Raw genomic sequence first — 14788 nt, 5'->3', positions numbered from 1 at the left:
TCTGTTTCATGATTATCAACAGTTTGGATGCAAGCTTTGATTCATTTGCTGCTCAGCTGTCCCCGCAGCACAGTTAACTGTTCATCATGTAGGGGGGTGTTTTGCTTAATGAGATGGATCAGAGAGTAGCCATCAATCATAGCTAGGAGAGGGGTACTAGCAACATTCCCAAACCATCTGCACAGAGTCCAGAGGGGGGCACAGCTTTTAAAGCACAGTGATGCTTCAACTGCAGAGAAGTGGGACATCTACAGAAGTTTTGTAAAAAGCGCACTAAATCTAAACATGACTCCAGAGGATGAGGTGGGGGGAAGCCCCAGGGACCTGTCCAACCCAAATCTTTGATCACACATTGTTCCAGTCAATGTTTGCAGTTGTCTTTTGTCATTGACTCAGGCACCACCCAACACCTTTGCAAAGACAGAAGCCTGTTCATCCAGCTTGAGATGCAGGAGGGAAAGATTCATCAAACTGATGGAGGGCTGTTGCAGAGCAAGGGAGAAGGGACTGTTTCTTAAAAACCTCAACACAACAATCAAGAATGTACTATATGTCCCACACCTGGCACATAATCTTCTGAGCATATCGCAGCTCACTTCACAAGATTTCTGAGTGTGTTTCATTAAGACCAAGTGTGAAATTATCAAGGGCAATGAGGTCATTTTTAATGGCAAATTTGAAAAGGGTTTATTTATGTTGCCTTATTATACCAGTGCTGTAACTGATGTTCATTCTAATGCTGTAAATGATGAGCAATGTTGCAATATGACTGTGGGTAAAAAATGTGAAATTGCATGATAATTGTATACATGACTACCATCGCAAGCTAGGTCATTTGCATTTTCAGGCCGTTGCTAAAATGCCGGATTTGGTTGAGGGCATGTCCTTGAAGAATTGCAAGTACCACATGAAATGCATTTCTTGTGCTGAAAACATGGTCAAAATGGCTCCCAAGGGAACAATGTCCAGGTGGGAGGCTTCATCGCCTTATCAGTTCTTTCATGCCAACCTTGTGGGACCTCTAGCTTCCTCTAGAGGTAATTCACAGTATTTTTTGGTCTTAATTGACCAATTTTCCAGGTATGTTTATGTCACATGTTGGAACATAAAAGTGGTGCTTTTTCTAGGTTTTAAAATTTCTGTGCATGGTTGAAAAATGTTCATGATACCCAGGTGAAATGTTTGTTCACAGATAAAGGTGGAGAGCTTTGCTCAGCTGAATTTGAGAAATATCTGGCTGAACTTGGCATTGAGCATCAAGTTGCTTGTCCCAGGTCCCCATGGCAAAATGGTCTCTGTGAGAGAGTTAATAAAACACCCCAACAGGGGATGAAGACTTTGCTTCATGACACCAACTTGCCAGACCCTTTTTGGGAAGAAGCTTTAAACTGTTTTGTTTATTGCTACAATCGCAGGTTCTCATCAGACATAGGCTGCACTCCTTATGAAAAGTTGTTCCAGAAAAAGCCTTTCATCAAACACCTCAGAATTTTTTGTTCAGATGTCTGGGTTCATACACCTCAGGACAACAAGTTGAGCAAACGAGGTTTGCATGGTATATTTCTTGGTTATGAGAAAGGTGCTTATTGTGTGTTAATGTCTGATACCAAAACAATAAGGTTGACTAGGAGTATTGAATGCAATGCAAAATGGGACACTGTAGGGTTTTTTCAGTGTCACCCTGCTTCTGATGATACAGGTCATGCATCTGATGTTGATGGTGAAGGTTATGGTGATGATGGTGCTTTTGCAGAGTCTGGTAGTGATACAGACACAGCCAATTACAAAAGCACCAAAACATCTCTCAGATCATCTGATGAGTCTGATACTGAATCAGAGGTACCCCTTTTTACTACAGGATAGTTTTCTCTAAAGAAGGAAAGACCTGATCCTGAGGATTTACGTATAGATACACAGAAGCGAAAGAGCCACTAAAGCTAAAGCCCCTAAAAGGTATGCTGATGAGTATGCTAACACGGCTATTGCTAACACGGCTATTGCTAGCTTGGAAAATTTCCAAGAGGTTCAAGGTTTGTCCTCAGAGGATGCTGAGCCTTGGCTTAATGCCATGAAGGCTGAACTTGTTTCTTTCAAGAAGAACAATACTTGGGAATTGGTTCCAATGCAACCTTCCATGAAGTTAATTGATAGTTGTTGGGTCTTTAAGGCGAAGACAGACCAACATGGAAAGGTAGTTCGGCACAAGGCGAGACTAGTTGCTCGTGGTTTTTCACAGATTCCAGATCAAGATTACCATGAGACCTATTCACCAACTGTGAAATTTGAAAGCATAAGGTTAATGTTTAAAATGGCTGCTGAAGAGAAATTGAACATTTCTCATCACGATGTCAACACAGCTTTTTTGTACGGTGAATTGGCTGAAAATATTTACATGCTACCACCTGATGGTATACAAGTGAAACAGGGAATGGTGTGTAGTCTTAAGAAATCCCTGTATGGACTAAAACAGAGCGCCCGTTGTTGGCACTCAAAATTGACAGAAGTATTATTTTCTTTGGGTTTTCATCAAGGTAAAGCTGACTCTTACGTGTTTGCCAAAGAGGAGAAACAACACAAGCTGTATAGTATCTGTTTTGTTGCTGATATCCTATGTACAAAGCCACCTTAGCTAAATTACAGGAGCGCTTTGATATGAAAGATCTTGGTTAGGTAACCAATTATCTCTCTCTTGAGATAGAACGAAACCAGCAAGGTGATATTCTGATACACCAGACAAAGAAAATCAATGATGTAACAGCTAAGCTGAATTTGGTTGATGCTAATGCTGTTGATACACCTATGGTTACAGGTTTTCAGCTTGATAATACTGAAGATACCTTTTCTGATGGTACTTTGTTCTGAAGTGTTTTAGGCAAACTGAGTTTCATTGCCAGATGCACAAGACCAGACATTGCAGTCAGTGTGAATCTGTTAAGCAGACATGCTACCAAGCCCACTGTTAAAGATTGAAAGGCGTTAAAACACATTGCTCACTACCTGAAAGGTACTATATGCATTACAGACTGAGATTTACTAATCAGAAGTCTGGAGGGTTTGAAATATATGCTGATGAAAGTTTTGGAAGTGACCCCATAGATGGTAAAAGCACATCTGGTGTGTGCTATATATACAACTGTTTATTTGACTGGTCATGCAAGAAGCAAACAACTGTAAGTTTAAATTCCTGTGAAGCTGAACTTAAAACTCTGATGTATTCACTCGTGGATGTTGAGTGGTTGTTACAAGACGAGATTGAATGTGTCTTGTTCTATACAGTTACAGATAGGTAGCCGTGTTGGTCTGCCATAGTCAAAACAAAAAAATTCCTTCCAGTAGCACCTTAAAGACTAACTAAGTTAGTTCTTGGTATGAGCTTTCGTGTGCATGCAAACTTCTTCAGATAACACAGGTTCTATACAGGTTTATCAGGATAACAAATTTTGCTTGGCTTTGCTAAATTCTGAAGGTTGCAAGCAAAGAAACTTGCAAATCAAGTTATTTCATGCAAGAGACTGTATCAAGAGAGGATTGATAAATATATCCTATATGCCAGGAAAAGAAATTCCTGCTGATCTCTTTTCAAAGGTTGTTAACAAGGAACAACTAAATGTGTTTGTACATATGTTGCAATTGTGCTAAATGCAATAGTTGCATGAAAAAAAAGGGGAGGATGTCAGTATTTTCACTGCCAACTATTGCAAAGGGTCACATGATCCAATGTTTCAATTTCTTACCACTGTGTGTATGTGGGCGGAAGTCAAGACGACTTGTTTTTGATGACTCTGCTAATGTGTGCACATATCTTTCGGATGTGTGTTGCTACTATGTACAGGACTCCGAGAAAAAAGGGGAGCATCCAGTGATCTGTTATTTATCGTGTTTTTAATATTCTATTGGGAGCCACCCAGAGTGGCTGGGGGAACCCAGCCAGATGGGCGGGGTATGCATGTATGTATTTATGTATGTGTGTGTGTGGGATGCGTCTGGCACTGTGGGTTAAACCACAGAACCTAGGACTTGCCGATCAGAAGGTCAATGGTCAATCCCAGTGACGGGGTGAGCTCCCGTTGCTCGGTCCCTGCTCCTGCCAACCTAGCAGTTCGAAAGCACGTCAAAGTGCAAGTAGATAAATAGGTACCACTCCGGCGGGAAGGTAAATGGCGTTTCCGTGCGCTGCTCTGGCGAGCCAGAAGCGGCTGGCCACATGACCCGGAAACTGTATGCTGGCTCCCTCGGCCAATAAAGCGAGATGAGCGCCGCAACCCCAGAGTCATCCGTGACTGGACCTAATGGTCAGGGGTCCCTTTACCTTTTTAATGTATGTATGTATGTATGTATAAATAAATAAATAGATTTATTATTACTACCCACTTATACTCAGGTTAGGTGCATGGGGTGTTAGGGGAAGTTAGCACATCTGGTGGGTGACACATCATGCTCTTTCTGGGGTAGCTTGTCCACCTTTGGTCCCCATCCTGCGCTCAGCTCCCACCTGTGGCTCTTAGAAACTGTCAGTATGTGACAGCGGCCACACCTGGGGAACAGCTTCCACTGGCAGGCTAAACCAGGTGAGGGTAGCCAATGGGCCTCAACCCACATTTTCCAGGGTTAAACCAGTTTTCAATCTGTAGTATGGATGTTCCCTGGAGGTGTCCGACTCGGAGCCTATTACGTTAAGCTCAGACCAAAATAAGGCGTTAGTGGTGCATTGCCGGCCTGCCCTTGCCATAGTACTTTAGGACAGTAACACAGAGGTTTTGCTGGGACAGAGTTCAAAGGGTCTCTCCAAACATCCTTCTTATTGCACATCAGTGATGAACTGTGCACATGATGTTATCAGGGTGGTCACACTCCAACCCACTATCAATGCTGTTTGTGTCTGCAAAAGTTTTGGGGTGGAATCACAGTTGGGACTCAGCTACATTAGTAAAAAAAAAAACACAGCGATTTGAATGTGCTATAAACATGCAACACCAGGTGGCCCCAGAGAGCAGGAAAATCTAAAACCTGATTTTTCTTTTGCTATAATGATCCAATTCCTGACTTACTTATAGTGGGTCCCCAGTCGTCGCCCCCCCCCCGGTGTCTAGATCCACCCTTGCATTTCCAATCAGGGCATATCCTGCCACTACCTGCGGAAATCCCATAACTTTTTCATCCACAAATACTCCAGTTTACTTGTTTACTGTGCTTTTGTTACGCTGCAGCCCCTCCCAACAGCAGCAATGTGTCCCGATAGAACCATAGCTCAGTTGTTAGAGCATGAGACTCTTAATCTCACGGCCATGGGTTCAAGCCCCACTGCAGGAGGTTGTTGAACTAGATCAGGGGTAGGCAACCTAAGGCCCTTGGGCTGGATCTGGCTCAACCACCTTGTCAATCCGGACGGTTCGGGAATCAGTGTGTTTTTACATGACTAGAATGTGTCCTTTTATTTAAAATGCATCTCTGGGTTATTTGTGGGGCATAGAAATTCATTATTTTTTCCCCCTTCAAAATATAGTCCAGCCCACCACATGGTCTGAGGGACGGAGGACTGAAAAAGGTTGCCGACCCCTAAGCTATATGAACCACGTGGTCCCTTCCAGCTCTACAATTCCATGATTCTATTATTGTAACCAACTAAAGCAGGCTAAATCCACTACCAGTGTGGATTTGTGCCCAGAACACAGCTGCAAAAAAACAACAACCCAGCGTTAAGGGGTCCAAAGTCTCCCCACCATGCATTTGAAAATATCAAGCGTTTCCCTGCATAAATGACACAGGACAAAACATGCAACACAATGCAATAAAAGACTTTTATTATTTGCTGTGTATTTACATTTTCGTCTCCCAATTTTTATTTCTTCTTTACGCTATGTAGGGGATTCTTGGGATTCTTCATTGTCTGAGGCCATTCTGAAATATAAGTTGGAGAACCGATGTTTCGGAGGCTGCCTCCCCACGGACTTCAGTAAAACTGCTGCTTCCCCTGTTGCTGCCTGTTTGCATTCGCCATGTGCATCAGTTTGAGGAGGAGATCCCCCGCCGAGCTGTCCAGCACAGTCAGGTTCCTTTCAGAGGGCATTCGACTCCTGTCACTGTTTTCATCCATGCACGCTGCATCTGTGGTGCAGCTCTCTGTGGAAGAAAGGAGTAAAAAAATATATGAAATTTTCTGTGCGTTAATCTTCTGGCAACCTTTCTGGGTTGGTCACAAAGTCTCCCCTGGTATTCTTGCAGTGAAGCTGGTAAAATGTGGCTAGAGGATGTGAACTGCTAGGTGGATTTGTAGCTGTTTGACTAACTGAGGCCCAAAAGGACTCCCCTATGGTTCCTTGCAATCCTGGGAGAAAAGGACTGCTGCAGGGTTCTGTCCTGGGCCCCTTGTTGTTCAACATGACTTGGGCGAAGGCATAGAGGGGATGGTCATCAAATTTGCAGATGACACCAAACTGGGAGGGGTAGCCTCAGAGAATCAGGACTGAAGGTGAGCTTCACAGATTGGAGAACTGGGCCCAAACTTTTTTAAAAAATGAATTTCCGTGGGGACAAATGTAAGGTTTGACATGTAGGCAGGAATAACCAGGTGCACAAATATACACCTGGCTTGACTGTAGAACGTGAAAAGGATCTTGGGGTCTTAGTAGATCACAAGCTTAGCGTGAGAGAATAGTGTGATGCAGCAGCAAAAAAAGTGAATGCTAATCTAAGCTGCATCAACAGAAGTCTAGTGTCCAGGTCAAAGGAAGTAACAATACTATTCTATTTTGCCTTGCTCAGACCCAACCTGGATCATTGTGTCCAACTCTGGTCACCACAGTTTAATATTGACAAGCTGGAATGTGTTCAGAAGAGGGCGAACAGGGTGACCAAGGGTCTGGAACCCAAGCCTGATGAGGAATGGTTGAAGGAGTGTTGGGATGTTTAGCCTGGGGAAGAGAAGACGGAGAGGTGATATGAGCCGTCTTCAAATATCTGAAGGGCCGTCCCATGGAAGACGGAGCAAGATTCTCTTCTGCTGCTCCAGGACCCAAAGCAATAGATTCAAATACAAGACAGAAGAGCCTGCCTAAACATTAGGAAGAACGTTCTGCTGCTTGGCAGTGGAAGTTTTTAATGGTAAGTCGGATGGTTCTGTCTTGTATGATCTAGCTGAGATTCCGACATTGCAGGGGTTGTTCTAAATGCCCCTTGAGGGTCCTTCCCAGTTCTACAATTCTGTTATGCTATGGTCATGACTTGTTAAATAAATTGGAGTTCTTGTTATTAAATATACCAAGGAAAAAGCACACCAAGAACTTGGCCAGTATAAGTTTCAGTAGTGGGAGTGGTCCCTACTCGCATATCAGTAGTCAATTGTAACAAAAACTAATCCATTCAAAAGTATGTATTCTCACAAGAATTACAAACTCAGAGATTACAAACTCAAACTCATAAGGATATGTAGGAAAGCCTTTTATATGTGCTTAAAGGGGTAGATGAGATCCCCTAGATCTTCTTAAAGGCATAGAGTTCTATGGACTGACATGCACTTATCTCTACTCATAGACTCTTATCTCTAATCCTGTAACAAATTATTGTGTCATACATATCCTTACAAGTTTGAGTTTGTAATCTCTGTTTGAGTTTCTAATCCTTGTCACAATACACACTTTTGAATGGATTAGTTTTTGTTACAATTGACTATTGATTTGCGAGTAGGGACCACTCCCACTACTGAAACTTTGGCCTGAGTTCTTGGTGTGCTTTTTTCTTTCTTTTTTTAAAAAAAAGATATTTATTAAAGTTTAACAATTACAAAAAGAAGAAGAACAGACAATAATAATAAAAAAGATTACAATACTTCAAAAATAAAGGAAAATACAATACTAAAAAGAAGAAGAAAAAGAGAAAAAAAGAAAAAGAAAAAAGAGAAAAGCCAAAAACAATACTGCTAAACAATAACATTTAAAAACAATCACATCCAGTATTTTCATATCTTTATCTTTCATTTACTTATTTCCATGACTTCCTCGCGCCTCCCTTTTTGTATTCTTAATTCATAATTGTTTCAGCAAGTCCTTTCCCTCTTTCTCAGATTTTGTTCCATAATTTATCTTAACGCAATTTAACCTTAAATTTTACACTTTAACCCATTAACAATCCATTTTAACATAATTCTTTATAACCTTTCTGCTAAGGCCATGTAAGTTCATTCCAGCATCTTTCTAACATTCATTAATTTTACAATGTTTCTTAAAATATACTTTAAATTTTTTCCAATCTTCTTCCATCGACTCTTCTCCTTGGTCTTGGATTCTGCCAGTCACTTCCGCCATTTCCATGTAGTCCATCAGTTTCATCTGCCACTTGGTGTGCTTTTTCCATGGTCATGACTTGTAGCAGTGAATGTGTCTTTGCCTTGGTTTTCCACTAGCTTTTTCTGACTCACATTCCCCCTCTTCCTCTCTCCTGCACCCCCTCTTGCTGAGCTTCATCTTCCGCGCACGGATACCCTTACCATCATTGCAGCATATGCCGGACGCTGCACACCTCCCTCCTGCACTGCAGGGCTTCCCTCCGGCCTCGCAGGGCGAAGCCAGGTAATTTTCCTCCAGGCACCGCAGAGTTTCCAGGGTGCCAAAGTAGCATCCAAATTCTTCTCCGCAGCAGATGCTGGGACCAAAGCAGTTTCCTTTCTTTCCAGGACCACAAGGAATGCACTAAGAGAGAGAGAGAGAGACAGAGAGTGAGGGGTGGTGCTGAGTTCGAGTCTGGCGACGGCAACATGACTACAGGTATGCTGAACTAGATGGGTGTTCGGTCTGATCCAGCAGGGCTCACGAAAAATCCATCCAGACCAATGTTCCCTGACTCACAGCAACAAGCCAGGTGCTGCCAGGTACCCCACAAGCAGGGGAATCCCTCTCCCTGCCTTGGCTATCCATATTCAAAGGTATATTGCCTCTGAAGCTGGAGTTTTCATCCAACTATGCTGGCTAGCACAGACCTGGATGGATTTCTCTAATTCCCCTTTCAAAACCATTTGAGGCTACAGTCCTATGCATATTGTCTATGGTGTGTAAACACCATGGGTGACATCCCACTTAATTTTACTCAGAGTAGACACACTGTATTTAATGCACATTATCATTATTATGACAATGTTTATATCCTACCTTTTCTCAAAGGAGTTCAAGGTGGTGTACGGTTCCATCCTTGGGGAGAAGGATTTCATACTGGCATTGTATTAGTAAATCATTTTATATTTAATATTTCTCACCACATCTACCAGGCAGAGTGATATGCCTCTCTCTGAATCCATTTTCTTTTTAGCAAGGTTCAGAAATGGACTTTCTTTTTACTCCAATCACACCAGGAATCTTCATTTGAACCAAGTGCAAATGTGAACGTTTATTTCAACAAGCTGATCCTCACCAATTAGTATTTATTTCTTTAACAAATCCCGCTTGATTGTAAGGAAGCCTTTAAGCAATTTGCAAAAAGTATTAAAATCATCTAAATAAAAGTGTTTTAAGTAGGTGCTGAAAGCAGTACAGCAAAGGGAGCTCCCTGGTGTCAATAGGCAGGGAGTTCCAAAGTTTGTGTGTTGCCACACTAAAAGGCTGATCGCTTGTAACAGTGCCAGTCCCACAGACTTAAGCTATTGACTGGGCACATCTGGGGTAAGGGATTCATTCAATTATTGCTTAACACAGATGAAACGCCTTTGATGCACCTCAGTCGTAAACAGTTACTTCTTTTAATGGCCCTCATTCATTCATAAAAGGTCTCTTCAGAAGAGCAGAACAACCTAATATAAAACGGCTATTTGGAGAAAATGGGTTAACTTGGAAGTTGTGCTACAATGGAAGAATCGCTTTGAACACGGAGCATCTAAAAGCTAGCGGGAAGATTCCTTTTTCGTACGCACACCTACTGGAGTGAGTTTCCCAACTTTTCCGCTGATGTGCAGACACCATCTAATAATAGACGGTCATGCTGGGAAAACCACCTGCTCACTTTAAGTTGCTGTTAAAGGCACAAGAGCAGACCAGGCCCTTTTCTTCTTATCAGTTGGCAACGCTGCACTGGTCTGTGTGCAGAGAAAGTGGTTAAAAGCAGTACGGCTAGAAGCTTAAAGTCAGGGATGGGGGACATGCAGCTCTCTAGCTGGTGTTGCAATGCAGCTCACATCAGACCCCCAGGGAACATGGCCAAATGCCCCAGAGGATACTGGGAGTTGTAGTCCAACAACATCTGGAGGTCTTCAGCTTCCCTACCCTTACTTTGTGCGATCAAGGTTGCAATCCTGTACTTACTTACCTGGTTGCAAGTCCTATTGAACTCAATAAGGCTTACTTTAGAGTAGCTCTGTCTAGACTTGCACCACACTCACATTTAATTATTGAGGCATTAATTGCATGTGCATCACTGAAGAGGCCTTTGCAAAGAATGGTCTTGCAGGAAGGCAGAGTACTCGCTATGCTGTTTGGAAAAGAGCATTGAAAGGGAACTCAATAAGGCTTACTTTTGGGACATAGGTGGCGCTGTGGTCTAAACCACTGAGCCTAGGGCTTACCGATCAGAAGGTCGATGGTTCGAATCCCTGTGACGGGGTGAGCTCCCGTTACTTGGTCCCTGCTCCTGCCAACCTAGCAGTTCGAAAGCACGTCAAAGTGCAAGTAGATAAATAGGTACCGCTCCAGTGGGAAGGCAAACAGTGTTCCTGTGCGCTGCTCTGGTTCGCCAGAAGCGGCTTAGTCATGCTGGCCACATGACCTGGAAGCTCCCTTGGCCAATAAAGCGAGTTGAGCACCACAACCCCAGAGTCGGCCACAACTGGACCTAACGGTCGGGGGTCCCTTTACTTTTGAGTAGCTATGTATAGGCTTGCACCACACTCACATTCGTTTGATTTATTGAGGCATTAATTGAGGCCTTTGAAAAGGAATGGGTTTGCAGGAAGGCAGAGTATTCGCTATGGTTCTTGGAAAAAGAGCATCAAAAGGGAGTAAATGCTACAGTACGAGTGCTGGTATGAAAAATGCTTATAAATCTAATCTGCAACATTTCTAGTGCATGAGCTGTGCACAGAGCATGACCTCATTGCTTCCCTTGAGGGAGAGTTTCACAATGTCCAGCTCACAGATAAATGAAGAGACTGACACATGTCTAACCTATGGGCTAGTGGCAAGCTGTGGGCCAAATCTGAATCCCAAGAAACCACACTTGGCTCTGCTAGCCCTGCAAGCTTCTCTAGGGAACAGAAGTACAGAGAAGAGCAGCACTTAAGACAGGCAACAGAAATGGGCCGGCATGGAAGGTTGAAAGCTGTGCTTCGAGATCCCTGCACCATTACTAAATTAAAGTCTTTCCTAAGATGCTTACTGTCTTATCTCCCTCTCATAAAGACATATAATCTACAGCAGCGCACACCCCATGTGTTCAGAACACATTTAAAGCACCTAAATAATCCTGGGAATAGTAGTTTGTTAAGGCTCCTGGGAATTGTAGCTCTGTGAGGGGTAGACTGCCATTCCCAGGATTTAGCGTGGGTGCGCTTTAAATGTCCTTTAAAGGTATGGTTGTCTCAGCAGCCTTGAGGGAGCCATCCTTCACTCTTTGGCTACAGCAGTTGCAGCACCTCTCTCTCTCCCATAAGGAGCAGTGCTCCATCCCTGTAGAGCAGAAACAGGTCTGAGAGGCAGAGCAAAGCAGAAAAGGGATTAGGGACACAAAGACACCTTTGGAACATTTCCCCCATAACCAGCAAAGGAGCAGAAAAGCAGTTTCTTTCGGAGACAGGCACATCAATTGAGATTTGCAGGTGCATCAATTGAGATCCTCTGTCTCTCTCCTACCTGTCTGATTTCTGTGTCTGGGAATGCTCTCTTTCCTCCCCGAGGGCAGTTCTGGATATAGCAAGCCGAAGACAAGGTGAGCAGGCAAAGGACGTAGACTGGAAGTGAGGTCTCAGGCATCTTGGCGGGCTTGCAAATCTCGCTCGCAGGCTGTCTTCCTCTCCTGGCTTCTGCCTCCTGTATCTGCCTCCTTCCTGGACCACCTGGCTCTTTATACCCTTCGTAGCTCCCCTTTGCATCGACGCAACACTTCTATCATCATGGCCAGGATGTTTATTTTCTCTGCCCCCACCCTCCTCCGCACAACTCATACCTCTCCCCCCACCTCCAAGCTGGACTTGAAATCACATAATAATTGAACCAATTCAGTGCAGAGCCAAGCTCAGGTCCCCAAAGTCTCTCTCTCTCTTGTTTATTTTATTTTATTTTTAAGTGGTGCAAGAATATTATTAATACGTGCATCATAATAAATTTGAGTAGGATGGATTGCAGCACTGGAGTACACAGGGAGGGGAGTCTGCCTGAGAAGAGGAGAGAGGCCTTCTGGGTGAATTTTCTCTGCCTGTGTGTGCAGTACTTCTTTTTCCAGGCGTCAAAGAGATAAAAAACAAGATTCTGGCAACAATTTCTACATTCAACAGGGGATGTCCATATCTGTCAAATCTGTCAAGGCCCTTTCCACCTGGCCTAGGGGGTGAGGCCCACACTCACCAGCCCCACTGAAGAGGCTCCTCATGAGGCTAGAGGAACATCGCCCAGCTAATGTTTTAGTCATTGATTGATTTTAATATGCTGTACACCGCTTTGAGATTTGTATTAAAAATATAAAGCGGGGTGTGTGTGGGTGTGGGTGTGTATTGGTTTCTTGCAGTGTCTCATGTTTTCAGTCCAGTTTCAGGTGTTATATATATACTTATATATACCCAACGCATGCAGTTTGGGGCACGTTGCTTGGCAGTGGAGCTGCATTGCAAAATTTGAAGAAGGGCAAGTTTCAATGGTTGGCTATGTTTTGGTTTGCATATTGCTCTGCAAAGTGAGAATTAGTTAGGGCTGATCTTTAAATGCCACCTGAATCAAAAGTCTCCCCCATCCTGGGGCAAAAGGCGAAGGGTTAAACGTAAGATACTTACAGATACAAAAGAAAGAGGAGGCTTCACCCTCCCAGACTTTAAATTGTATTATGAGGCTGCATGTTTAGTTTGGATTAGGGACTGGATAAAACTGGAAAAGGAAGAAGCATTAGATTTGGAAGGTCATGATAACAGATATGGAAGGCATGCATATTTATGGTATGGGAAAGGGAAAGTACATAAAGGATTTTACAATCATATAATTAGGGCATCATGAATGAGAGTGTGGGAGAGGTACAAAGACCTAATAGAACAAAAAACACTTTGGTGGCTATCAACAATTGAAGCTTCACTACTTAAACCACCTGGTAAAAAGGGAAAGTGGCCTATGCATAGAGATTTACTGAGACATCAAGAAGGAAAATGGAAATTAAAAGATTATGAGGAAATCAAAGACCATTTTCAGAGTTGGTTGTATTATATACAATTATATGAGATGTACAAGGAAGATAACAAAAAAAGGGTTTGGCTATACAATTTCTAGATTATATGAAAATGATGTATAGATGGTATACTACACCAGCAAAAATGGCAAAAATGTATAAAACCGGGTCAAATACATGTTGGAAATGTAAAGAAAAAGAAGGTACTTTGTATCATATGTGGTGGGAATGCAGAGAAGTTAAAAAAAATTGGGAGATGATATATAATGAATTGAAAAAAATGTTCAAAATGACATTTGTACAAAAGCCAGAAGTATTTTTGTTAGGGATTTTAGGACAAGACCTACCAGGAAAAGCAAAGACCTTATTTATGTACGCTACAACAGCGGCAAGCGTCCTGTTAGCACAAGGATGGAAGAATGAGGAAATCCCAATGAAAGAACAACGGCAAGAAAAACTGATGAGCTATGCGGAGTTGGCAAAGTTAACATATAAATTATGTGAGAAGGACAACCATGACTTCAGGGAAGAATGGTAACTCTTTACAAACTATTTTAAAAGACAACAAAAGGATTTGGACTTCTTGGCAGGTTTTGAATAAACATCCACAAATTTATTAGTAGAACATAGGATAGATAAGGCAATGATATGTACAATTTTACAACATGCAGGGAGCAATATGTGTAAACAAATTAGAGAGGTGAGCTGAGGGAAGTCTCTGGAGGGTGGGGAAGGGAGGGAGGGGGAAAGGGGGGAATGTAATTGGATATATTGATTTATAATTTGATTTGTTAAATTTGCTCAATAAAAATATATATTTTTAAAAAAGTCTCCCCCATCCTTAGCTTCAGGTGGCAGATTCTGTGGGGGTGGGGGTGGATAGGACTATGTGTTTTCTACGCTGCCTGGCCTGCACTCCCCTAAGGGAGCCTCCTTCCCTCAAATCCCATCTCCCTACCATGGATTTGGTGAGGGTGCCATCTGGCCCTTTGCCTTAGGCACACAGGTCCTGCTTGAGCCATCAAGAGTCTCACTGCCATCCCAATATCGGCCACATCTGGCAGGGTGAATCTTCCCTCCTCCCATGGGCTGCTTGTTTGACTCTAACCCATGACGGGGCCTTTTCAGTGGTGACTTCCCCATTGTGGAATGCCCTCCCTAGTGAGGTGAGCCCGTCTCCATCATTATGAACTTGCAGGAGGAATCTGAGAACTTACCCAGGCATTTAGTGGCTGAGGAACACTGTCGCTGGAAACCTCAAGTACATTGGATGGAACTGTGCTTTTAACTGCAGTTTAATTGTACTAGAAAGTTTTCAATTGTAATTATTTCTACAGCGTTTGAAAGTGTTTTGTAATGTTTTTGTTTGTAAGTTGTATATCTGCATGCTGCCCTGCCTCCTCAGGGATAATGATAATAATAATAATAATAATAATAATAATAATAA

The 14788-nt window shown here is 42.8% G+C and overlaps 2 protein-coding genes across 2 annotated transcripts in view; both read right to left on the bottom strand.

The window, feature by feature from the left end:
• The window catches only part of LZTS3 (leucine zipper tumor suppressor family member 3), a 327722-nt gene that overhangs the window by 174524 nt on the left and 138410 nt on the right, over positions 1–14788 (bottom strand). The window lies entirely within an intron of this gene.
• On the bottom strand, positions 5780–12045 carry LOC309378295 (vasotocin-neurophysin VT-like). The gene is made up of 3 exons (XM_081926292.1): positions 11826–12045; positions 8483–8684; positions 5780–6120 (listed from the first exon to the last, which is right to left on the bottom strand). The coding sequence occupies exons 1-3, from the start codon at positions 11943–11945 to the stop codon at positions 5951–5953; spliced, it is 492 nt and encodes a 163-aa protein (XP_081782418.1). The 5' UTR covers positions 11946–12045; the 3' UTR covers positions 5780–5950.

The sequence above is a fragment of the Podarcis melisellensis genome (assembly GCF_964234715.1).
Source record: "Podarcis melisellensis genome assembly, chromosome: 9".
Taxonomy (NCBI): Eukaryota; Metazoa; Chordata; class Lepidosauria; order Squamata; family Lacertidae; genus Podarcis; species Podarcis melisellensis.
This window is presented reverse-complemented; position numbering and strand designations above follow the sequence as displayed.

Bases quoted from the DNA above. Each gene is read 5' to 3' on its own strand.
- LOC309378295 (XM_081926292.1), bottom strand. From the start codon at position 11,945: ATGCCTGAGACCTCACTTCCAGTCTACGTCCTTTGCCTGCTCACCTTG. The intron at 8,685-11,825 runs GTAGGAGAGAGA...TCTCTCTCTTAG, and splicing joins CAGACACAGAAATCAGACAG to TGCATTCCTTGTGGTCCTGG. The intron at 6,121-8,482 runs GTAAGGGTATCC...TTTCTTCCACAG, and splicing joins CGGCATATGCTGCAATGATG to AGAGCTGCACCACAGATGCA.